The sequence below is a fragment of the Lontra canadensis genome, unplaced genomic scaffold (assembly GCF_010015895.1).
Source record: "Lontra canadensis isolate GAN:19392208 unplaced genomic scaffold, GSC_riverotter_1.0 scaffold2, whole genome shotgun sequence".
In the NCBI taxonomy this organism is placed as follows: domain Eukaryota; kingdom Metazoa; phylum Chordata; class Mammalia; order Carnivora; family Mustelidae; genus Lontra; species Lontra canadensis.
In genome coordinates, this window is record NW_022630996.1 from 11,503,194 (window position 1) to 11,526,006 (window position 22,813).

The 22,813-nt window shown below is 42.0% G+C and overlaps 1 protein-coding gene across 1 annotated transcript in view; it reads left to right on the forward strand.

The window, feature by feature from the left end:
* The window catches only part of SLC35B4 (solute carrier family 35 member B4), a 36,065-nt gene extending 16,863 nt beyond the window's left edge, over positions 1 to 19,202 (forward strand). The window contains exons 3-10 of the mRNA XM_032868967.1: positions 7,253 to 7,355; positions 8,948 to 8,997; positions 11,781 to 11,862; positions 12,080 to 12,140; positions 13,641 to 13,750; positions 14,786 to 14,861; positions 17,625 to 17,700; positions 18,555 to 19,202. Of these exons, the coding sequence (XP_032724858.1) occupies positions 7,253 to 7,355; positions 8,948 to 8,997; positions 11,781 to 11,862; positions 12,080 to 12,140; positions 13,641 to 13,750; positions 14,786 to 14,861; positions 17,625 to 17,700; positions 18,555 to 18,798 (802 nt within the window). The 3' untranslated portion in view covers positions 18,799 to 19,202. The remainder of the gene's footprint in view (positions 1 to 7,252; positions 7,356 to 8,947; positions 8,998 to 11,780; positions 11,863 to 12,079; positions 12,141 to 13,640; positions 13,751 to 14,785; positions 14,862 to 17,624; positions 17,701 to 18,554) is intronic.
* The last annotated feature ends 3,611 nt before the right edge of the window (positions 19,203 to 22,813 follow it).

Below are 22,813 nucleotides of genomic sequence, written 5' to 3' on the forward strand. Positions count from 1 at the left end.
AACTCCAAAAAGACTATTATCTTTTTAGTTTCTGTGTCATTTATTTATGTTCTAATCGTTATTATTTACCTCCTCCTGCTGGCTTTAGGCTTCATTTGTTCCTTTTCCAGCTTCTTTAGGTGTAAAGGAAGGTTGTTTATTTGAGATTTTTCTTGCTTCTTGAGGTAGGCTTGTATTGCTATAAACTTCCCTCTTAGAGCTGCTTTTGTTACGTACTGAAGGTTTTAAACCATTGTTTTCACTTTCATTTGTTTTTGTGTATTTTTTAATTTCTAATCTTTTTAAAAAAAGATTTTCTTTATTTGAGAGAGAAAGACAGTGTAAGAGAAAGAGCATGAGCAGGGAGAGAGGGAGAAGCAGACTCCCAGCTGAGCAGGGCGCTTGACAAGGGACTCGATCCTAGGATTCTGAGATCATGACTTGAGCTGAAGACAGACGCTTACCAACTGAGCCACCCAGGCACCTTTTGATTTCTTTTATTTCCTGACTGACCCATGCATTGTTTAGTAGCATGGTATTTTAACCCCCATGTATTTGTGATCTGTATGGATTTTTTTTTTTTCCTCATAGTTGACTTCCAATATCATAGCATTGTGGTCAGAAAAGATGCATGATATGACGTCAGTCTTTTTTAATTTGTTTAGGCTTGTTTTTTGGCCTAATATGTGATCTGTTCTGGAGAATGTTCCATGTGCACTTGAAAAGAATGTGTATTCTGCTGTTTTAGGTTGGAATGTTCTGGATACATCTGTTAAATCCATGTGTTCCAGTATGTCATTGAAAGCCATTGTTTCCTTATTGATTTTCTGTTTAGATGATCTATTGATGTAAGTGGGGTGTTAAAGTCCCCTACTATTACTGTATTATTATCAATTAGTTCCTTTATATTTGCTATCAACTGTTTTATGTATTTGGGTGCTCCCATGTTGGGTGCATAAATATTTACAGTTTTTATGTCTTGTTGGATTGGCTCTAATATTATTATTATTTAGTGTTTTTGTCTCTTGTTACTGACTTTGTTCTGTTTTTTTTTTTACAGTCTTTGCTTTAAAGTCTAGTTTGTCCAATACTAAGTACTTTCAACATCCATTTGCATAAATGTTTCTCCATCCATTCACTTCAATCTGTGGACGTCTTTAGGTCTAAAGTGAGTCTCTTGTAGGCAACATGTAGATTAGTCTATTTTTTTTTTTAACCAGTTTTTATCACCCTATATCTTTTGAGGCCATTTAAATTCAAAGTAATTATTGATATGTATTTATTGCCATTTTATAACTTGTTTTCTGGTTGTTTCTGAAGATTTTCTCTGATCCTTTGTCTTTCTTTCATGGTTTGCTGGTTTTCTTTAGTGATAATGTGAATTTTTTTCTCTTTATTCTTTGTGTATTTATTAGTGGATTTTGATTTGTGGTTACCATTAAGTTTATATATACATATACATATGTATATATAAACATTTTTTGCATATAATAGTCCATATTAAGTGGATGGTTGTTTAAATTTGAACTTACTCTTTAGTCCTCTCTTCCCCACATTTTAGGTATAGGGTGTCATATATTTACATCCTTTTATTCTGTGAGTTCCTTGACTGATATTTTACAAAAATATTAGTTTTTTCTGTTTTTGTGTTTCCTACCTTCATATTGTTACTTTTGGTTCTTCCTTTCCACTCGGAGCCCCCATTAATATTTCTTCCAGGGCTGGTTGAGTGGTCACAAACTCCTTTAGTTTTTGTTCATCTGAGAAACTCTTTATCTCTTTTTCTATTCTGAGTGATAGCCTTGCTGGATAGAGTATTCTTGACTGCAGATTTATCCATTCAGCACTTTGAATATATTATTCACTTCTTTCTGGCTCATAATGTTTCTGCTGAAAAATCCCCTGATAACTTTTTGGGGTTTCGCTTTTATGTAACTGTCCTCTCTTGTCTTGCCACTTTTAAATTTTTTTCTTTATAACTATATGTTTTGCCATTTTAATTATTATATGTGTTGGTGTGGATCTCCTTTTGTTGATGTTGTTGGGGATTTTTTTTTTTTTTTTAAGATTTATTTATTTGACAGAGAGAGATCACAAGTAGACAGAGGCAGGCAGAGAGAGAGAGGGAAGCAGGCTCCCTGCTGAGCAGAGAGCCCAAGGTGGGACTCGATCCCAGGACCCTGAGATCGTGACCTGAGCCGAAGGCAGCGGCTTAACCCACTGAGCCACCCAGGTGCCCCTGCTGGGGATTTTCTGTGCCTCCTGGATCTGGATATCTGTTAACTTCTTCAGATTAGGGAACTTTTCAGTTATTATTTCTGTAACTAAATTTTCTGCCCTCTTTTCTTTCTCCATGTGGAGCTCCTGTAATGCAAACAGTAGTACTTTCGATGGAATCACTGAGTTCCCTAAGTCGGTTGTCATTTTACATAATTCTTTTTTCTCTTTTGTTTAGCTTGATTTCTTTCCATTACTCTATCCTCTGGGTCATTAATTCATTCCTCTTCTTCTTTCAGCCTGCATTCGTTGCATCAAGCATATTTCTCATTTCATTTATTGAGCCCTTTATCTCTGCTATGTTATTTGTTATCTCTTTGTTAAGGGTTCACTCGTGTCTTCCACTTTTTTCTCAAGTCCAGTGAGTATCTTTGTGATCATTACTTTAAATTCTCTATCAGACATGTTACTTTTATCTGTTTCACTTAGGTCTCTGTCCGTGGGCTTTTCCTGTCCTGTCATTTGGACAGAGTCCTCTGTCTTCTCATTTTGTCTAAGTCTCTATGCCTGTTTCTTTCTTTCTTTTTTTTTTTAAGATTTTATTTATTTGACAGAGGGACAGAGAGATCACAAGTAGGCAGAGAGGCAGGCAGAGAGAGAGAGAGAGGCGAAAGCATGCTCCCTGCTGAACAGAGAGCCTGATGCAGGGCTCGATCCCAGGACCCTGAGATCATGACCTGAGCCGAAGGCAGAGGCTTTAACCCACTGAGCCACCCAGGCGCCCTCTGTATTTCTGTGTATTAGGAGAGTCAGCTACATCTCCTGTTCTTGAGGGTAATGGCCTTATGAAGAAGAGGTCCTGTAGTACCGTGCAGTGTAGTGTCCCCTGTTACCCAGGCCCTGCCACTTCAGGGAGTATCTCTGATGTGTGCAGCATGTGGTCTGTTGTCGTGTCCTGGCCACTTGATCTTTCAGGCCAGTCATTTACAGAGGCTTTTCTTTGCCTTGTGTGGTCAGTGTTTGGTGTCTGGCCTGAATGTGGTGCATTTTAATAAGTTGTGCTCTGGTCTGCTTGTGAAAGGAGACCTTTCACTACTGCTGCTGGGGCCGAGGCCCTGCAAAACTCCTGTCAGGAGATGTGCTGTGGGCAGGGGTTTGAGCTGGCCTTCTGGGGGAGGGGGGCCTGTCTTGTTGGATCTGAGGTAAGCATTACTGGGGGGGGTGGTTCCAGCAGTGTAAGCACTTTAGGTTGAAAGTGTCAGTGCTGGGCTAGTTCCCGGAGGTGGTTTTGTGTTTATACTAAGGAGTAGGGGAGGGAAATGGCTCTGCCAGTTCCTTTATTGTTCCCAGAGGGGTCTCTCTGTGAGCTGCCTCTCTGGAATAGGTCAGAGAGGAGCAACTAACCTCTTCACGGTGTGCCCCAAGCCCTCTCCAAATCCCTGTTTCCATGTTCTGTGTCCTGGACTGTCTGCCCTCCCTTTCCTCCAAGAGCAGCCCCAGTGCCTTGGGGCTTTATCTGAACCAAACCCACTGACCTTCAGAACTCCAGGCTTTAAGCCCCACAAGAACTCACAAGAAAGCCCCTCTCACTTTCCAAGCCAGTTGCTATGGGGATTTGTTTTCTTCGTGGCTCCCACATGTGTTAGTCTGTCTCTTGTCCTTCTCTGCAACAGCAGCTCCTCGAGTCCTTTCTCTCCCAAACCATATTCACACTTAGTACCTTCTTCCATGTGGACCTTCTCTGCCTTTAGTTATGGAGTTTGTTCTGCTAGTCTTCAGGTCAATTTCTGGGGTATTTAGGTTGATTTGATAGTTATCTAGTATGAGGTGAGCCTAGGGTCCTCCTACTTCTAGAAATGATTTAGATATTTAATGAATTTAACTTGATTCATCATTTAACCTAATTCAGCAAAACTTCAAGGTTTTTAGGTTATAAAAAAATGGGGAAATCTATTTAGATGTAATATTGTTGAAAAGTTCATTTACAAACTTTTATTTATATCTAATTTACTTGTCCTTAATAACTACGTTTAGGTGACATATGAAAACAGTACTAAACATTAGACAAAGTCAGCCATTATCCTAAGCTATTAATTTTTGTTGACAGATCTTGTAAAGGACAACACGAACTTATTTGGGGGCTAGTAAACTGAAGTAGAATAAAAGTTTTCTATTTAGTGTTGGTAACCCCAGAGACCTGTCTTTTTAATTAAGCCATCAGCCTTAAAATATCAAATATTTTTTCCAAACCATGTGACCTTGAAAAATATTTGGGTTAGTTTTTTTTTCAGAAAGTTTTAGAATGTCCAATCCTTACAGGTGGTTGCCTTAAAACCAACTAAATAGAGCTCTTGTACAAATTAATTGTAGCAATACCACCCAGAAGTAGAAAATACCACAGAGCGACAACACATAAATATAGACACACATGAACATACAGACAGAGAGCCCCTACGGCTTTCTATTTTAAATTGCTGCACTGAAGTACATACAGAATTTACTAGTTGTAAAAGTTAGATCTCTGTTGTTTTTCTGGTAGATATGGAATAAGGTTATCAATCTAGGTGGTCAAAGTTCTTTTAGTATTTGTGAAGACACTTAAGATTTGAATTTCTCCTGGCAGATCAAGTTCCAAATGACCTCTCCCCCTTGTGTTTTTCTTGATAAGAATGACCACTCTAAAATTTATATTTTAAGGAGATGGACTAGAAAGGATTTCCTAGAGAAGACTAGTAGAATCTTGACCATTTACATCTTAAAGATGCAGGGAAAGAATGCAAGCTTCTCCTAGAAGGATTCTTGTTTCCTTAAAGTCAGAATTTTTACACTTAAATTTTGAGATAGGGGAGATTGGGGGATTGGTAAGGGTTAATCTGATTAACCCTCCATGCATGTGCCTGTTACCCAATCAGGTTTTTGTCCATACGCTCATCTGCCTATCCGGTAGTTCACATGGGAAGGGGTGGCGTATAATCCTTTCGAAGTAGTTTCCTATTAGGGCAGGGGTGGGGGTGAGGGGTGGGCCTTGTCTCTGTCTACCTTTCTTCCGACTGTCCTTCATTATTTGTAAAGGAGGGGACGATGTGAATTTTTATTTTCCTTGCTCAGCTGGGCTCAGGAAGTAATGTAGTTACAAACTCTTGAGGATTCTCCCTAGGTTTAGGAAATTATTCACCTACGGACTTTAGTTTGGCCTTGAGCCAAGGAGTGAAGCGTATTGGCTGTAGCCTCAACTGTTCTTCTTCTACAAGCAACTGTGTGATGGTCTTTTTGGAGTGAAAGGCAGTCCATGGGAGGCTGACTAGGATGAATACGGAGGACAGAGGGGAATAGTAGCCGTTACGTCAGTTCTACAGTCTTGTTTTAGGTACCTTTGCTCATTTTCATTAGCTGTTTACAGTGAGTCTTTTAGTGAGACTGTTTTGGAATTTTGAACCTTTTGGAGGCTTCTGCTTGCCATTTAAAACAAATATCCCACTCTATCAGTAAGTTGCCTAGTACTGACCAGGAAATTCTTTGTTGACTGGTAAAAGGTTGCATTCCTGGCATGGCAGGGGGAGGGGGGTATAGGTTGTAACTGCAGTTGGGTTAGGAATTAAGTCTTGGTTTGCGGACTTGGGTCTGTAACCTAAGTGGCACCATTTTGGACTTGTGGTTTTCTTCGGAACACCAGTAATTTTGTGTGTGTGTAATACTCTGTCCTGAGTTCATTGTGAAGCTTCTCAAACTTGATAGACTGTTAATTTCACCCCAGCATGGTTGATGTTTAGGGCTCGTAGGTCCATATCTACCAGCAACATCAGGTAGGTTCTTGTCAAGGAAGATGACTGGACTCTCAGTGCTGTCATTCTTCTGATGTGCCAAGATGAAAAAGCTGGGGGTGATCTGTGCTCAAAGACCTTCACCATTTCCTGAAGGATACGGAACTAATTTTCCTTTGCCCTGCATTCTCTAGCCATTTATTTCAGATATTTTTTCTCTTTTTGAATGTATTCGATTGAATCATAGGAAATTGCTGCTTTTCAACTCTTTCGACCTCCAAAAAAGTAGCAGTTTTATAGGGTTTAATCTGATATACACGAAAGGCATTTTAATATCTTCTAGATAAAAATGGGGCATACAAATCCAAAATTATTTAATTATTTATTCATAATTGTTCATTTATATTTATCCCTTCCCCTAAGTTATTAGGGTTACTGAATTTTGGCTTTTGGTTTTTGCTTTTATTATTAAGGACCTATAAACTGTCAAAAACAGGGGCCCTGATTTTAAATACAACTCCTTAACAGTCAGATAATATCCTCATTAATTTGGAGGCCACCAGTTCGGAATGTGAGATAATTTCAGCAGTTGCTAGATTGAAAGTCACCCTTAATTTAGCACATCTTTTCTTTAGAAAGGAATTGTGAAAATTAACAGTAGAAACAAGTATATAGAGGAAATGGTTGGGAGAATTAACCATTACATACAAAGAAATGATAATGATAATGAATATTATCCATTCACTGAAAAACCTATTGATGTCTATCAAACAACATTTTTTGTTTTTGCTTTTTTGTTGTTTTTTTAAAAAGATTTATTTATTTATTAGAGCACGCGCAAGTACACAAGCAGAAGGAGAGGCAGAGGGAGAGGGAGAAGCAGGCTTCCCACTGAGCAGGGAGCCTAATGCTGGGCTCGATACCTGGATCCCAGGATTGTGACCTGAGCTGAAAGCAGACGCTTAACCGACTGAGACACCCAGTCACCCCTCAGATAATGTTTTTTGAAGCCTAGTTTCAAATTGCTTGAAAAATATCTTGAGTATACTCAAAAGATTAAAATAGTGTTTCTTGAAACATAGCCTGCCATTCAGACTTTTTCCTTGTTAGTCTGGTTTTGGATGTATTTTTTTATGTACTTAGTACTGACTTCACATTATCGTAGCGATATAATCTTTTAATCTAGAGGGACTAAAACAAAATACTTTTCTAACCAAACATAACGATTTCCTTCTATACTTGATTTTCTTGAAGTAGTAGATTTTGTGTGATGTGCTGTGATCTCTGCACTTCAGGTACTATGCTGTGATGGTGACCATGTTCTTCACGGTCAGCGTGGTGAACAACTATGCCTTGAATCTCAACATCGCCATGCCCCTGCATATGATATTTAGATCTGTAAGTGCTGCCCGCTGACGGGTGTATGTGCCTCTGGGAAACCTAAGTGGGTCGATCGAACACTTGACAGAAGTAGGAAGGTCTTACAACAAGTAGAGTCCAGTGTCTAAGAAAGATCTCCTGGATGCGGGAGCAAAGGCAGGCTGGCTTTCATCTGCACAGTAAGGCCGAGAGGGGACAGTTGACTTTCATCCCTCTGAGGTCTTCTGGGTGATCAATAAAAGGAGCTGAAATCTCCCTGGATAACAGATTTCATGTTTAATTTCCTTCATCTGATTGATTTTGTTTTCAGACTTGCTATGAATGTTATTTAACTTATTTCTCATCCCTTTTTGGTTTCTTTCATAAAATTGTTTACTTCTAGTACATAAAATTGATACTTCCCTTTTTTTTAAGCAAGAGACTTCTGAGACCATTAAGTAAAGGGAAATTCTTATTTTTTTTTAAATATTTGCTTACTTTAGAGAGAGTGTGCGCATGTACGGGTGCAGTGAGGGGCAGAGGGGGAGAATCTCAGGGAGATTCCTTGCTGAGTGTGGAGCCTGATGCAGGGCTTGATCTCATGACCCTGAGATCATCACCTGGGCCCCAACCAAGAGTGGGACGCTTAACCAACTGAGCCATCCAGGTGCTCTAAATAAAAAGAAATTCATAATGATTTTTATTTATTTATTTGAGAGCAAGAGACAGAGCGTGGGGGTGGGAGGGAGCAGCCAGAAGCAGAGGGGGAAACAGACTCCCCGCTGAGCAGGGAGCCTGATGTGGAGCTCGATCCCAGAACCCTGAGATCATGACCTGAGCTGAAGGCAGACACTTAACTGACTGAGCCACCAAGGCGCCCCAGTAAAGGGAAATTCTTGATGAAGATAGGGTTTCTCCCAGAGCAGCAGAGGTTTTTTTCTTCCTCTCATTTTTGGTGGGAGATCTGCATGTAGTTTGTATGTAAGTAAATAAGAACGGAGTGCTCCCTGCAGAGCAGGAAAGACTTCAAGGGGAATGTAGTTAGGATTGCAAAAGAATGCTGAATTGGTGACCATTGGAATTATAACGTTTCTGTGTCATCTGAGATTTCTGGAAGATTAAAGATACTATCCTCAAAGGGACTTTTTAGAGCTAATTATAATTACAAAAGTGACTTTTAAAGTACGGAGCACATAATAGACTTTCAATAAAGTCTTGCTGATTGAATGACAGCTTTCCAGAGAAGAGAACGATCCCTGCACGCCTTCTTTCATTAATTAAAACCAGGGGAGAGGAGAAGCTTAGCAAAAGCTCTCACAAATGGATGGGAAAATGTAACAAAATTAAGTCTACAATATAATTTATTTCTGGTAGCCTTAGTTTCAGCTCTGACCAATATTTAGAGAATTGGTCATTTTTATTCTCATTGTTATCTTCAGAAGGTGTTATTAATTTACATAACAAATTTGTATGCTTTATACTTGTTGCCATTATAAGAACAAGTGGACCTTACTAATTAATCAATCTAACCACTTCCTTTCTGGCTTTTTCCTGCTTGTCCATGTTCTTACTTATCTCGAGTTATTTTCTTTCCCTGGCGCACTGAAACTTTCTGTTTTCTCCTTTTACAGGGTTCTCTCATTGCCAACATGATCCTAGGAATTATCATTTTGAAGAAAAGGTAAATAATACACTTTCATATTTTGTGTATAGGAAGGATATCCTGAGCCCCATCCCTAGGCTGGATTCCTTTCCTCGTAGTGCTGATAAGTTTGCTCTCGATCACCTGGCTTGTTTCTTGGTTTTCTCTGTGCCGGTGCTGTGCATCCCAAGGCCGTGGACCAGGTAAGGGGCCCCACCTGTGGCTTTGGAACATTTCCTCTGCGTAGAACAGAATAGCTCTTGTCATCACTGCATCTTTAGTACCGTGATAACCTCCAAAGCCAGCTGTTCTAGAATTTTACTGTCTCATGTGGTCTCCACTAACTCCGTGGGACTCTTGACATTTAAATTTCAGTTACGTGGGGCGCCTGGGTGGCTCAGTGGGTTAAAGCCTCTGCCTTCGGCTCGGGTCATGATCCCAGGGTCCTGGGATCAAGCCCCGCATCAGGCTCTCTGCTCAGTAGGGAGCCTGCTTCCTCCTCTCTCTCTGCCTGCCTCTCTGCCTGCTTGTGATCTCCGTCTATTAAATAAATTTAAAAAAAAAATTTCAGTTACTTAAAATTAAATAAATATTTCGTTTCTCACATTTCAAGTGCTCAGTAGCCACACGTGGCTACTGGCGACCATGTTGGAGAACCCAGATAGGGAACATTTTCAGCCTCGTGGAAGTTCTTGGACAGCACTCTCATAGAAGGTGTTTATCAGTACAACATGATGAACTAACGACAACCATGTTAGAGAGAAAATTCCTAACAAAGACCGAAATAGCCAAGAAGATGGGACAGAAACTTTCAGGACTGTTCTATGTGGCTGTCACCAGTGCCTCTCTCTGGGATATGACTGGGAAATCTCAGAAACACCTGGGATACTTTCTCAAAATATTTGTCTTTCACCTTCGTTCTGAGTCTTACCCCTTACTCCCAAGAAGGAAGGGCATTGGGGAGAGTCAGCACATTCAGTCTGGAACATTTCTCAGGGGAAGGTCACCCTCACCGTGAAGATCACAATTGTACAAGCTCGGCCAGCTTTTCTCTGTTTTCAGTAGCTAGCCCCAGGGTTAGAAGTCTCTACCAGCTTAGAAAGTGCTGCCAGTTAAGTGTGGCAACCTAGAGTATTTAAGTAATAAGAGCTGTGTGGTAAGGACAGTTGTCCTGTCCTGCTAGGCTCCTTATCATGAACCCTTTATCTTTGGAGTCTTAGTCCCCAGATGAGTACGACTGCAGCTGACTTCTTTTCCTGGTCTCCACATAAGTGTTCATATGTAATGGGTTTATTACATTGAAGTGACCACTACCCTTCTTGGTAGTGTAGACTTGTCGGGGCAGACCCACAGGCCTTCCAACTGTTGATTTTGCTCGTAATAGGGCTAAAAACATATTCTTTTTTTTTTTTTTTAAGATTTTATTTATTTATTTGACAGACAAAGATCACAGGTAGGCAGAGAGGCAGGCAGAGAGAGTGGAGGAAGCAGGCCCCCTGCTATGCAGAGAGCCCAATGTGGGGCTCGATCCCAGGATCCTGGGATCATGACCTGAGCCTATGGCAGAGGCTTTAACCCACTGAGCCACCCAGGCGCCCCAAAAGAACATATTCTAAAAGGAATGTGTTCTCCTGAGAGTGCTCTGAAATGTCAGGGGCCTTTCTTAATCATCTCCGTTGCCCTGGAGAACTTGTGTTGGGTCTGTCCTCTTGCATCTGTCCAAGTAAGCCCTGTTGACTCTCCTTGCTGTGTATCACCCAGAGAGCAGGAATTTCCCTTAGGTAACCATCTAATATCAGGAATTTGTAAGTTATTATCTCCTTTTGTGTATTTTGAGTAGAGCCCCTTAGGTTCACAGTGTGTTCCTCATTCCGGGATTTGAAGACCAAGTCACTACTTACCTCATCCTGCCCTTTGTTAATTTTTAGGCCTGTATTACAAACCTCTCCCTGTCTTGATCTTTCCAGACTCCAGAGTGCCCTTACTTTTCCATCTGCCTCCTCAGGGCCTCTTACTTCATCCTCCCTCTCTCCACCAGCAGGTTGCTCTTGGCCCCCGATCTGCTGCTTAGCCAGGCCTGCTGGCCTGCTACGAGGTGATGTGACCAGAGCTGTACAAAGTATTTAACTAGAAAACCTTGACTGGTTCATCCTGTAAATTTAATTCCTTTTTGTCCTTGCCTGAGTCCTTCCGCTTTATCAGTATGAGCTCAAGAGGGATATTAATGATGTTGTTTTAGTTAATATGAAATGCCACTGTTCTTACTGCCAGTAGTCCTATTAGTGTAATATTTCTTCCTTTATCCAACTGTGCTGATGTTTAAAAACATTTAAGTCAGTCAGAGGTGTTAAAAAAAAAATCCTCTCCTGACAATGGCCAGTTGAATGATTTTTCCCCCGCCACTGAATCCTGCTACTTGTCCCTTATGATCCGTTCTTCCTCTTGTGTGGTGTGTCTCTGACGCTTGGGTTTGGGTCCCTGAAGACCGAAAGCGCCACAGGTGGCAGTTCAGATGTGTCCGGCTTTCCCTGGGACCCGAGCAGGATGGCAGAGCATGTCTGCCTATGTCTTTTTTTGTTTTTGTGTTCTGACGAAACCTCTCGGTCCACAAACTAACAAACTATTTTAAGCCACACCAGGAAAGGGAGTTTAGTCACCAGTCAGCATCCTGCTTCGTTCATGCCCAGACTTCCGTGTGTGCGAGCCCGTCCGCTGGATTCCGCTGACGGGTGCTCTCACACAGCATCTGACTGGGAGCATCGCGTGGAAGTTCGTATCTGTGCTTGTCTTCTCCTGAGGTGTTCTCGTTCTTGTTTTCGCAGATACAGCATTTTCAAATATACCTCCATTGCCCTGGTGTCTGTGGGGATATTTATCTGCACTTTCATGTCCGCAAAGCAGGTGGTAAGAATCGCTTCACAAATCATTTCTCTTCCCTGCTTGCCATGGGGGCCTCGGGGTGTTTTATGGACGCAGTACATTGACATGCCTATGCCATGGAAGGATTTGGGTCTCTGCGAGAGAAGTGGGGGGGAGTGGGTAACACAGATCGTTCCTTCATACCCGGCCACCTTGCATGTAGTTCTGGTCTCTCTACCTGGTATTTTCCTGTCTTTCCTAGACTTCCCAGTCCAGCTCGAGTGAGAATGATGGATTCCAGGCATTTTTAAGGTGGCTGCTAGGCAAGTACAGTGATTACAATAAAGCTAATTGCCTCTGAAGTTCTGTTTGCTGAGTTTTCTCCCAAGGGGCAGGTTTCTTGGCAAGAAGCTTTGGCTAAACAGATTATGCCACAGAAGAGAGAGGCACCTGGGATCACCTATCTCTGAACTTCGGTGTTCAGAACATGAAAAGAGAAAATGTCCGCATTCAGGGTAATGTATTCTACAACATGGTTCCACGATTTCCGTGGCTGCCAGTGGTATGGATCGAAAAGCGCACATCCGTTTGCCTGTCACGCTCTCTGAGCCAGTGAGTAGAGTGTCCTCTGTTTCTTCTTGGTCTGTCTCCTGAGTAGAAGCAGTCAATTTCCAAGGGACTCATTTCTAAATCTTAGATTCATTTTCTTCATAAGTTAGCTCTTCCGTAATGAGTGTTCCCAGACCCGACTGATCATCAGAGTCTCCTAGGGAATTTTTAAAAATATGAGTATCTCTTTGTGGAACTCATTAGATCACTCCTATAGAGCTCTGGCCTTGTGTTGTCAGATACGGAGGTGAAACTCTTTCCAAGTGCAGTCCATGACAGCAGTAACAGGGTGAGAGCCGAAGAGAAATAGCAACTAAAGAACTAGAATCTCCCTGTTGCTTGGCTTCGAAAATTTATCCCTTTAAGGTCGCTCTTCTTTACAAAAAAAAAATCATCGTGAACTGTTAGAAAACACTTTATCCAATAAGAAAAATTTCCAGAGGATATAAACCTACAATTCATGGGGAAAAATTAATATCTAATTACTGTATGTTCAGCCTCAGTACTCTTAGAGAGATGCAAATTGAAACCAAAATGCAGTACCTTTTTATTTTTGGCCTATTAAAATGGCAAGACAGTAAACAATTATCCTCATTGCTGTAGGGGGTGCAGTAGGACAACCATTTTTGTATAAACTGTTTATGGTAGAAATTGACACGGCCTTTCTAGAAAAATTTATGTACTGTTTTAAAAATGTCTGCAACTTCTGACTGTAATTTCGTTTAGGAAAGTTTACCCTAAGGAAATCATCAACATTTCGTTTAAAGATTTATGTACAAGGATATACATTGATTTCAATGGTGAAATAATTGGAAGTAATCTAATCATTCTTATGTTGTAAGACCTTTACTATGGTCCCTCCACGTGATAAAGTCATGGAGCCGTGGGTTCATACCTTGGAAGAAATTCTAATGAATGACTTGAAGGAAAATCCAAAAAAAAAAATCCAAAAAAAGGATTGTGAAGAAAGCAAGATGTACATTTGTATATTCATTATGATCCCGTGTTAGCATAAAATATATACATAAATATATAGAGAGAGCAAACTATCAAGGAGTGGGTAGTGGTAATGTGATTGATTTTTACTTCTTTAAAAAATTTTGTACATGTTCTACAGCTGGCTTGTAATAAATGTAGAACAGTCAGTGTTCTTTAGGAAAATGTGTGGAAATGAGCAAATCCAGTATCTTATCACCTGGTTTTTGTGTTTTCAGGGATTGGGGCACTGACGTTTGCACTTCTGATGTCCGCACGGATGGGTATTTTCCAGGAGACCCTATACAAACAATTTGGGAAACATTCTAAGGAGGCTTTGTTTTATAATGTAAGCAATTTCTTGAGCCTGAGATAGATTAAAAAGTACTCAGCTGTACTCTGTTATTTCAAACGAAATATGCGTTTTTCTGGTGTAGTTGAAGGACCACATATTTTTAATAGGCTACGAGTGTGTATTCTGAGCCACTGTTCTCTGCATGAGCCGCTCATGATCGGTCCGTGTGATCCTACCATGTCCCGTAAACCAGGAACAGCGTCTGCGGATTGGGACCTTCATTCCCCCGCAATGTTCCTATAGATGAAATCGAGTGAAACCACTATGGAGACTTGGAACAGGAAAATAAGTTCCAAAAACCCCATGCAGAGGGGGCCGTGGGCAGGCGGACAAGCATTTGAGGGAAGGAGGGGGACAGCATCCCTCTGGGGAGCGCTCTGTACTCGATGGAGAGTTCCGTTAGCTAATTCTCTGTGCTTTTTTGGAAACTGCTAAGCCAGAGCCGCCCCCTCTAACTGTACTCTTTCTCCAGCCACTCTCTTGTAGAGAGAACACCCACAGCACAGCCCCTCAAGGTCCCGGGCGGTAGAGATGCCGCCAGCCTCAGGGTTCGGAGGTTCGTCACTGCCAGCTTTTGTATTGAAGCTGCAGACAATCAGGCTGAGATATTTAACTGGGACTGGAGTGTGTGGCCGGGAATTTAAAAAATAAGGACCAGGCTCTCTGGGTCACGTCTTTGTTTTAGAACAGTACCTGGCACGGGGTAGCTGCCCTGTAACGGGCCGAATGACTATGAGTTTAAGCTTCCCTTTTGCTGAGGGAAGGATGCTGGCTCCATTTTTTTGTTCAGTGTGTGATGATCTCTGACTCCAGGCCGTAAGGGCCGGAGCTGCGGCATGGGGTCAGTAGCCTGCTGGACAGTGTCACGCGGTCCGAAGCCCTGGATACGTTTAACCTAACGAGTCTGAATTGCTTTTCTTGATCCTGCTCGTCAGACAGCTTGCAAAACTGGGAGTCATTGTGAAGCTGCCCTGCGGTATTCTGTAGTACGTCTGTATGTAAATTTACACGAACTCTTTCTTCCCACAGCATGCCCTTCCGCTTCCTGGCTTCATTTTCCTGGCTTCCGACATTTATGACCATGCAGTTCTGTTCAATAAGTCTGGTGAGTGTGGGGTTAGCTGGTGGAATCACCTGGCAGGTTCTGGGGCCACTTCTCAGTTTCGCCATTGACTTGACCGCAGCTTTTTTCACGATCTTACCCAAATCACCGCCCTATGGGGAGCCATCCCCACTCTACCTCCTGGGGATACCGTGCTGTTCGTCAGCCGTTGCAGTGGCAAAAGCTTTTCCAGATGCTTCTCAGTTATTTGCAAACAATGTAATAGAGTATCTTCACATTTTCTATTTTGCTTTGGAATTTGTGTGTTTGTGTTTGCATGTGGAACGTTTGATGTTTTGAGAATGCCAAAAAATAGCAGTACCACCCCGCAGAGGCGGGACCGTGAGAAACCGGGCAGCCATCAGCTCTGCCTGCTCTGGCCCGCCCTTTGCTGCAAAGGCAAAGGCAGACCTGCTCACACACACCCTCCTAGCTCCCTTGGAGCAAAGGGAAACAAACCATGAGGGGGCTTTTTTCAAAGGTAAAGGGTAGGAAATAAAGCAGCAGGAATAAGCAAAATTTGTTCAGATGTCTACAGGGTAAGTTAGCTGTTACTTGTTAAAGGGACTGTTTAATCAACTAGCTATAAATTGCCAATTAACTTGAAGGGAATTACCTATCTGATGTGACTGACTAAATGATGTAGTGTTTATACAGACAAAGGAACACACAGGAACAAATAAACATGTATAATGTTAAGGCTTTCTCTTGCTCATATCTAAAATGGTAGGTGTATTTTGTGGAGTGGCGGTATGTGCCCCGTAAACTTGTTTGCCATCAGAGCCTGCATTAGGAAGTTGTGAATGCTTTCTGTTGGGAGTTTGCAGTGTTGTCTGTCCCATTCACCCACAAAAAGTGTGTAATGAAGGTAGTGTGTCAGAGTTTTTTGTTTTTTTTTTTTAAAGATTTTATGTATTTATTTGACAGACAAAGATCACAAGTAGGCAGAGAGAGAAGGGGAAGCGGGCTACCTGCTGAGCAGAGAGCTCAATGCAGGACTCAATCCCAGGACCCTGAGATTATGACCTGAGCCAGAGGTAGAGACTTAACCCACTGAGCCACCCAGGTGCCCATCAGAAAGTTTTTAAGGTTCTGAATTAATCATTTCTGACTTTTTTTTTTTTTTTTGGAGATGTAATTGACACATAGCCATTTTTGACACAGTAATTTTTAAGGTCCCTTGAGAGTTTGCACATAGCGATGGACCATTGATACAAAAATGTTATCAGATTCCTTGGGATTGATTTTGATTTAGTTACTAGAATGCTGCTTCTAAAAGTCACAGGGATGGTATTTACGTAAAATCTTTTTTAGAGTATGCCTTCAACTTCTTTAAAATCATCCCTGAGTTAAGTATGTTTTCTTTTTTCCTCTTGCTTGCCTTAGGTTATCTCAGATGAACCTGTTATCCTTGAATTTGTTACGAGAATTGAATATCCACCTAAATATTTTGAGTCCTACTGATTGGCTCTTACATAGCAAATTGATACAGTGGATCTCTGAAGCTATTAAACAGTAATAATGTTACTTGTCTTTTCAGTGTTTCAGAGACAGTTGAATAACACATTATGGGGATTTCCCACTAGTTTAGACAGTTATATTATGTGTGTGTGTGTGTGTGTGTGTGTGTATGGATTTTTATGTTTTGCAAAAGAAAAGTAACATTCCTTTACTAAGGAGATCTCACTGTCACTGTTAGAATTTCCTAAGTTACATAGACTAATTCTACCCCCCAAACACCTTAGGAATTTTTAAAGACTGATCGTTTGAGAATTACTATGTCCTTAGTCTCTTTGATCTTGAATATTTTATTTCCTCCCAAATATTTGCTATGCAAGCCTCATAACATAAGAATGCATTTAAAGGAAGAAAAGTTACAGTTCTATAGCCTTAGACGTCAGCTAATTTCATTTTAGCAGTTTCTTTCCAGACACTGCTTACATACATTTTTACATAGTCGTCATCCTTGTGTGGATACATTTCATACTTGCTTTTTCACTTGCCTTCTTTTTTGTGTAAGTGTATATAATCTTCATGATTCTTTTTTCATCAAATGTGTCCCGCCTCATTTAGTGAAAGTTCCTTTACGGCTTACATAGCCATTGAGATTGATTTGGTTTTTCCTCATTATAAATAGTACTCCATCAATGGAGAACTTCTTTCTTCTTTTGAATTAATGAGGATTAATTCCTAAGAATGACTGTCAATACTTGTGTGGTCCCTTAATGTGAGCATTATGAAATGGATTTAAAACATACACACACACACACACACACACACACACCAGTAGATACTACCAAATGAGTGGCTGCCAATTCCACTACTGCCTTTCCAGATTAGGGTTTTATACATTTTTAATTGCTGCTTTAATAGAGTCTAAAATGGTAGAACCCTGTTTAGTTTTGAATTCTTCGATTACTAGTAGGATCGGATATATTTCCAAATGGCATTTGTGGGTTGTCTTTACTCTTGGGTCGATCGTCAGGTAAGGGGATGTCATTTGTAACTTCTCTGTGCCTCGCAGTGTTTCTTTGTAAAGTGGGGTCCTAGTCAGGTGGATGGTGAAGAGTTTATCTTACAGTTGCAATAAGTAATTTAAGAAACCAATGTAATGACTCTTGAGACCGATGTAGCCTAGAATCAAGGGAAGTAAAGTGGCGTACAGTCCAGTTCTGCTTGCGAGGGAAGTAGTGTTGCTGTCTCTGTTACGTTCGGTCTCCATTCAGCTGTCAGAAATATGACCGTCTCCCCTCTCCATCTTTGCAGAATTGTATCAAGTTCCGGTCATTGGTGTGACAGTGCCCATCATGTGGTTCTACCTCCTCATGAATGTCATCACTCAGTATCCTTTGCACTCCTCTGCCATGAGGTCTGCTCTGTGGTCTTTTGACTGAGGAATGTTTATTCTTCTAACGGTGTATGACATGAGTTCCGTCTCTGCCTTGATCTATTCTGTACTACCGGAGACAGAGCTGCCCATCCAGTTAGTGCCTTCATGGGGGGCCAGAGGTTAGTGCTGCAGCAGGTCGGTAAGTCACTGGGCACCATAAAGACTGCTCTGGGGGGAGGTGTAGAAATCAATGGATCACCAAGTAATAGTATAGGACGTGAATGCTCTGTGATTTCTGCTGGAGTTGTTCAGTGGCCTAGGATATGTCTCAGGCTGCCACAAAATTCTGTAAGAAATTTCAAACTAACTAAACCTAATTTTTTAAATGGTTCCTTTGAACAACCTGAAGTAGGTTATAAAATCATGAAGGGTCTGAAACCACGAAAGAGGGCGAGATTGGTCTCACTCCTCTGACGTCACCTAGTAGATTGGTTGGCAGAATTCCTCTTTGGACAAAGAGGTGGAGCCCGGGTCCTTATATTAAGTAGGTTTGCTGACATTTATTGAAAGTGTTACCTACCTTCTGTCACTACTTGGGAGGGGACCGTCACCGTACACCGTGTGAGGAACTCAGAGCGAGAACAGTGGGCGGTCTGCAGGCAGCTTCAGGGGAGGATCCGCAGATGGGTGGTAGGACATTCAGTCAGTAAGATGTTCTACTGAGGAAGAGCCTCCGAGCAGCCATAACCCACCCATGTCTTCTGGTTCTTAGAATATGAGCATTTAAACCAAGAGCGATGCCAGAATGTTCTCCCTGGTGTTCTCTCTATAGTCTGCCGAAACCACCTTAACCCCACCTCCCCCAGGTACGTGTGCATCCGGGGCGTCTTCATTCTCACCACGGAGTGCGCCTCCCTCACCGTCACCCTTGTCGTGACCCTACGCAAGTTCGTCAGCCTCATCTTTTCCATCTTGTACTTCCAGAACCCTTTCACTCTGTGGCACTGGCTGGGTACCTCGTTTGTCTTCATTGGCACCCTAATGTACACAGAAGTGTGGAACAACCTAGGGACCACAAAAAGCCAGTTTCAGAAGGACAAGAAGAACTGAGGCCTGCCCGGAGCAGACACCAGGGTCGTGATGTGCTAGGGTCTGGTGAGGGGCTGGCCGCCCTTCCACGTTCGTCAGCGCTGAAGTGTTGAACCAACCATGTACCAGAGAATCCTCAGAAGGAGGGACTTCTCGGATTTCTTAAGGCTGTAGACAGTGTCTGTGGACTCCAAATGGAAACCCCTCAGCCATGAAGTAGAAACAAGAACAGTTCGCTGCTCTTGAACAGCCAGCGCGTTTGTTACTTGTTTACCAAAATATTTAGTACTGTTACTTGTTTATTGAGTTCCGAGTCCCCACAGCTAGTAGTTTTATATCCGTGTTCGGTGGTGGTCTCTTGTTGCCATTCTCATGATTCTCTGCCGCACAGTCATTATCATCCTGTGGCCTCATCCCTTTTTTCCGTCACCCCCCGCCCCAGCCCCTGCAGCCCTCAGTCAGATGCATCATCATCAGGAAACAGCTGAGACACCGGTGACACTGGGACTGGAAAAGAAGCAGTTGTCCCTGTGAGCCGAGCCCTTGTCACACTGGAGCAGGGCTGGTGGGAATCCTTTCCCACATCTTGCCTTTTTTTTTTTTTTTTTCCCCTTTTTTCCTATGCAAAAGTCTGTTGCTTTCTCTGCTTAGAACAGACCTTCAGCGTCTGTCTGAGGCACAGTTAATAAGAAAGGTTGTGTAGACTTGGGAGAGACGTTTCCTGGCATGAAGCCCTGTGGCTCCGAGTGGAGATGGTGCTGGGAGTGGCTGGCCCTCGGCGGCCCCCAGGGGGCCACAGCTCCGGGCTGGTGCCAGTGGGTGCCTTTCCTGCTGGGAAGGCTGCTTAAAACCAGAGAGATTGAGCTCTGCCTGTCAGGCTGACAGAGTCATGGTCAGTCAGGCTAAGGAGGAGACTAGTACATGGGGGGTGTGGTGTATAAATCAGGTCCAGTCGCGATGAAAATGAAGGTGGTTTTTTTTTTTCCCCTTCTTTCCTATGAGGTATCTTAGTGTTCTTGATGAGAGTTTACAGGTGGTTGGGAGGTAATGTGTTTTGCTCTGTGTGGAAATATGATGCCCCTTTTGGCTAATCATTTCGGAGGTGTGGTCTTTCCTTGCTGGGGTAATTTTGAGAACAAGGAACAGTATCAGTATAGTGTGTGTAGGGGTGTGTGTGTGTGTGTGTGTGTGTGTGTGTGTGTGTGTGTAGTTTCTGCGATGATATTGGAGGAGAAAAGAACATGAAAGTCTGTTCTTTTATTGCCTCATTTTTCACTCAGCGCCCCCCGCCCCGCCCCATCATTAACCCTCACAGGAGTACCTGCCTCTTCTGCGCACAGAGACCTTCCTTTTGCTTTTGGGCACGGACTGTCTTAAATTGCGGTGTGGTTCTGCAGATCTGCTTGGCTCACCTGTGGTGTGGCAGGTGTCTGCCGCCGCCTGCCTACAGCTGGTCTCTAATGGGGTCTGAGATAAGTCCCAGAGCCTTTGGGTCGCTCTGGGGGAGTAACTTAAGCCGCCTCATTGTCCTCTGCATGTCAATCACGGCTTTTCAGACTCATTTGTTGCTCTAGGCGTGGACAGCTTTCCAGTGCTGATCACTGGTCTGCCCTAAAAGATGCTGAATTTGGCGTGAACCCACTCATGGAATCAAAAGGCATTTTCCTTGAAATATGTAGAGTTCTTCAGACTGATGGTGCTATAAGTAGCATGTGTTAAATATCCTCTTAAAAACAAAAGCTATTTTTTTTTTAAATCACTTAATAGAAGAACGTGTCCCTAGGGGCTGTTGGATTGCTGTCTATCTGGAGTCTTAACAGGCTGTCCTAACTCAGTGTCATCCTTTTTATGTTGATGAAAATTTTTAGTAATTGAAATGTGTTGGTGCACACAGACAGCATTTAACTGAGTCTATTAGATTTTAGATTCTGGCTTTTAGAAAGTACACGTTCCTCAGTCTGAACACCTCTGCTGGTTTTACTAACAAGAGGTTATATATGGACAGATTATGGCACTTAAGCAAAAAATGAACGTGTGTAAGAACAGAATGTCTGAAATGCTCTGTGAGTTGATTTTCGCTCTAGTGGCCAGATGTAAGAAAATAGGTCTAATGGACACTAGAACTTTCATTAACAACTTGTTTTTGGACCATTTATTTCCAGAGGATAACTGCTTTTTCAATCCAGGTTGAAACTAATTTCAGCTTTAATGAAATAGGCAAATAAACCATTTTGTAAAGGACCAGACCCATGCAACAGAAGGAGAAATGTCTATTAAAATGCTTTTTCTCTTTCTCTGGGTCAAAACTATGTAACTGTGTACCTCAGAAATAGAGTTTGTTTACAAAAGAGATTGGTGTTTAAGATAGCCAAAACTCTACCCTTAGAGCAAAGATCAGATAGCAGATGACACTAGCCAGAAAGTATACTGTGTGTGTGTGTGTACATGTGTACACATACCTGTGTACCCACTTAACAGCTGGACCAGTGCCATAGATAAATAGGAGAAAGTGGTGGATATTTTAGTTATATTAATGTAATACCTACATAACCTTTACCACAATTCTGTCCTCTCATTATAAATGCTTTTTCATTTTTTGACTTTTTTCTTGATCTTTTAATTTTCCTTTCCATCTAAAACAATCATTAATGTACTTGGTAACTGTCTATCAAGTTTTAAAGTATTTAGACACAATCTGTTCTTCTGGAAAGATTACCTGACATTTTTAAAGCATTCTAATAACTTGAGATCACTTCTCGAGCACCCGTCCCCCCTTCTGCCTTATTTTGTTTCCCTCCTGAGCCCCACCTCCAGTGTCCTCACCGCACTTTCTGTTCACTTGTGTACTTCTCCACTGAAAGTTTGTATAGTTTCCCACACCTGTAATCTTGTATCTGTTTATGCCTCTATTCTCTGGGGCCTCTCAGATGTTTTTGTGGGTTTTTACAAGGTATTTATATCTGTGTAGCACGTATTTTGTTAGACATTGTTGTAAGTATTGATACTTGGCATGTTAAGATCTGGCCCATAAGTATGAACATGAGGGTGAATGTAAAATGTTTATATATCTTATTACCTGAAACTGGGGCTGAAAATCTTAACCACCCTGACTGCTGTAGTTGGAAAATAACGTTCTTGTTTCCTCCTTCCATCCCATCTTGAGCTCAGTTTACTCAGCACTGCCAGATGCCTAGGGAGAGGGAAGGTGGAAAACCTCAGCAATTAATCCAAGCCAGTGAATTAGCTGTTGGGCTGGAGGACCAATTGGCGGGTCAGAGTGAAGGGGAGGAAGAAATTTTCCTGTCCAAGTTTCTTCCAGTTGGATTAGGAGTTAAATTTCCATGAGACAGATTAACAGGAGAAAAAATCAGTTTTATTTTGTGCACCTGGAGTCCCGATAATGAAACCGAAACCTAAACAAAAGACCAAAGCAGGCATTTTTTAAAATACACATTTTAGACTGTAAACCTGTCAGGAATTGACAGAAAATGGATGTTTGGGAGCTTTAGTAAGGAATTTGGGCTTTGGTAGTAGATTAGTAAAAATATAACCAGGTTTGTTTCTACATCTTCCTTGGCTTTAAATAAAGGTGGTGGTTTTTTTTTTTTCCCTGTTTTCTTAGTGTGGGGAGGGTACCTTTCACAGAGGAGTGTCTGAGTGTCCTTGTACCTGTTGTTTCCCACATGGTTTCAATTCAAAATCCTGAGTATGCCATTGTGGGGCACTATGGATGGCCTGCCCGGGGCCCCTGCAGTTCCCTCCTCTGAAACTTCCGTGGAAGTCTCACACATTAAAAGTTGACAGATTGTTCCATGTCAGTGAACAAGTCTGGGTTCTGATGGGAGGTAGTTAAACTCATTTCAGGAGTCGGTGATGTATTCTCCGTCCAATGGTTCAAATCAGGAATGAATAAGCCATTTCTGTAGAAACAAAAGCAGTGGTTCATGATTGGATCAAATTAGAAACCAGTTTCAGAGTGTAGCCAGTCAAGTGGATTTCTGGATGACAGGCAGTGGCAATCTGATGTATTTTCTGG